Source organism: Colobus angolensis, unplaced genomic scaffold (genome assembly GCF_000951035.1).
Source record: "Colobus angolensis palliatus isolate OR3802 unplaced genomic scaffold, Cang.pa_1.0 Scaffold33, whole genome shotgun sequence".
Taxonomy (NCBI): domain Eukaryota; kingdom Metazoa; phylum Chordata; class Mammalia; order Primates; family Cercopithecidae; genus Colobus; species Colobus angolensis.
Genome location: NW_012116599.1, coordinates 972,939 through 975,976, shown reverse-complemented (window position 1 = coordinate 975,976; position 3,038 = coordinate 972,939). Strand labels below are relative to the sequence as shown.

Below are 3,038 nucleotides of genomic sequence, written 5' to 3'. Positions count from 1 at the left end.
GGGGGTGGGAACTCCAGGCGGGAGCGACCCAGGGAAGGCTCTACATTTTAAAATCGTTAACAGACCCCAGGAATTCAGACTCCCCGGGAAAACTAGAGGAAAGAGACTGATTTTTAACTCCATTGACTTTGAGGTGTAATGAGAGGGAAAGTGGGCAGAATCCAGGGGCATGGGGGTAAGCTTGAGAGTTGGGGTGCGCATGAGCACGGAGGAAGGCTTCCCATTCCCACCCCTCCCCCAGCCTGAGGAGCCAGCCTGGCTGATCAAATTAATAACCCAGTGTTTTCCTTTGAGGTGGGCCTTTCGACACCCAAGACTGCAGATCTCGGTGGGAAAGAGAGGTTTTGAATTCATTGCGTCCTTTTGGATGTTCCCCTTACCTAGCGCTGTTCTAGCCTGAGCGGGGTACCGCAGCTCGGTAGGCTGTCTTCCCTTCCCCCCAAGCTTTGACGCACTCTTAGGTGTAGCACAAGCACACTAAAGCCGTTAAGCAGCACTCCATACCTAAAATTCAAGCCAGGGATTTCCTAGGGGTGGAAGACGAGTCTCTGATTGTCCCCAACACATCTTGAGAAAGAGAGAATACTTGAGGTACATTTGCATTCTGATTCTGCACGTCTGGCATTCCCTCTTTCTGAAACTTTGATATTTAAAAAAACAGCGGATACCATATTCATGGACTGTTTACTTGGTTGTGGAGGGGAAAATGTTAGGGAGAGCCTTTTCCTGACCCTTTGGATAGGATACTCTCTGATAGAAGAGAGAATTCACTTGTGGCTCTGTCACCCTGATGAGTTATGTGGTCATCTGAAACTTGCAAAAACAAATAATTCTAGTGGATACCAGACAGAGATGAATGCAGATTTTGCTCTGGAGTGCAACTGCTCTACATAGATGTATTTATCTTTTTGAATTGTACTTCAGATTCTCTATTCATCCTTTTTAGAAAAATGAATCAAGTGAGTCCTAGGATGGAATTTTAAATGCTAAGCAAGTTAAATAAATAAGAACCTGCAGATTTAAAGAGGGGGAGAAGATCAAATGAGTAATGATTATTTACATAAGTGAGCCCAAGTTTACGTTTTGATCAGTGTTGGATATGCGCGCCCTCAGCACATATGGAAACGCTCAAGCAAATGGTTTTTGTGTTATTGGCTTTTTGCAATTGGAAATTAATCTATTTTTCTTTTTTTTTTTTTTGCAGTTACCTTACTGGATTCCAGATCTGTTCAGGGAGAACTTGGGTGGATAGCAAGCCCTCTGGAAGGAGGGGTAAGTCCTGACTTGCTCTCTGATCCAAAGGGTAAAAAAGGAGTGATTAGTAACTTTCTGAGAGTCCTAATGGCTTGATTCTTGTTGATTGTGGTGAGGGGGTCAGATTTCCGCTGTGGCCTATGAAGTGAATTACGCTTTGTTGGAGAAATCCTATACTCCCTTTAGATAGCTCTGTCATGGAAGAACTAGAAGCCAAAAGGGCAGAAAGGGGTTTCAAAATTAGGAGATTGGTGGAGGCATAGACTTAGATGCCTATTTAAAACTAAAATACCGACAGGAAATATGATCCAGGGACCAAATTAGAATTTATGCCTATTACTGTGATGGCCGTGAAGTCCTGACAGGGTTAATTTAAGAGCAATTGTCCTGCTTCCAGATGAAAAAAAAGAATAAATAAAGATATGAGAGAGAAGACATTTCCAATTGTACCTGCATGAACTGCAGGAAGGCTCTGTACCTTGCTCTCACTCTTAAGTCAGCTGCTGTTCTCTTGCACACTGAGAGACAGTCATCTGAACTTATGTCAGAAAAACCCCAAGCTTGTGCATTAATGGTGCTAAATATGAAACGTTTAAGTGTCTATAATCTTGAAGAATCTTTGGGGATTGAGTAGGCTGGATTATAAAGTCTGAAGAAAGCATCACTTCATTTCTTCTCAAATTTATAACACTTGTCATTACTGCCTCCATCTTACCAGGTCAATGGCCACATTCTCCTACTCCCCCTAAATAACCAGTCAGAATGAATCAGCTTTGGAAAGAAAACAGTACAACATGTAACTGACTTCTGCCAAACTGAAATAACTCTCGAATCCTTTAAAAATTAAACAAATCGTCCTACCTTCACAGGCTTGATAGTTTTTGGACGAATCAATTGATTAAAAACAATGGGGGTGAAAGATTAGGAGTCTTTACTAGGCAAAAACTGTAACTCTAGAACCTGGCGTGGGCTCCACACTGGTCTATTGAATAAAGAATGAAGGATTTTAAAATAAAGATTCATAGAGTCTGTTATCAAGGACATATTTCAGACCTAAGACCAAGCAAGAAAATAGACATGAAAATGGAGAATTTTAGGCTGTCTTGTTGCAAACAAATTTTGTAATCCACCTGAAATAAAACAGATTGCCCTGTCTTCCTATTTTTCTGCCTGAACTTGACTGTCATTGGTTTGTTCTCTGCTGAAAAATTCTAGTCTGCCCTTAAAACCATCTTTTTAAAGGAGGGAGGAGTGATTGGCAGGCCTCTGGCAGTGTAGACAGGCTGTATTCACCAGTGATTGCAGGCAATTGCCCTCATCCTTTGAATGTGAAGAAAGGTACAGCTTTATCTTGGCGAGAGTCAGACTCATTGTTAATCCTATACCCTGGAAAGGTCACTGATTCAGGCGAGGCTTTCCCAGGCTATATGTACCAGGGATATTGCTTGGTAGGTTAAAATGCATTAGAACTGCTGGTAAAATTGAGGATGGAAAGTATCAGTACTTGTATTAATAAATTTAATCAGCCTCATTTTTCTTACTGGCTGCTTTTAAGTTTGAAGAGAATATACATCTAATGAAATTTTGAACCTGACTTGTTTCACTAAATATATGTGTGAGCTATATGAAAGCAAGGACTGACACATTTTAGGGTACAGTCCGTAGTCTATCTAGTTTCTAGAAAGCTTTTATTGCTATTTAATATGCTGCAGACATCTTTTTCTTTTTCTTCCTCTTCTTCTTCTTCTTCTTCTTCTTCTTTTCTTCTTCTTCTTCTTCTTCTT

General features: G+C 40.9%; 1 protein-coding gene across 1 annotated transcript in view; it reads left to right on the top strand.

The window, feature by feature from the left end:
• Window positions 1–3,038, top strand: part of EPHA4 (EPH receptor A4) — a 155,581-nt gene that overhangs the window by 4,282 nt on the left and 148,261 nt on the right. The window contains exon 3 of the mRNA XM_011951897.1: window positions 1,205–1,272. Within this exon, the coding sequence (XP_011807287.1) occupies window positions 1,205–1,272 (68 nt within the window). The remainder of the gene's footprint in view (window positions 1–1,204; window positions 1,273–3,038) is intronic.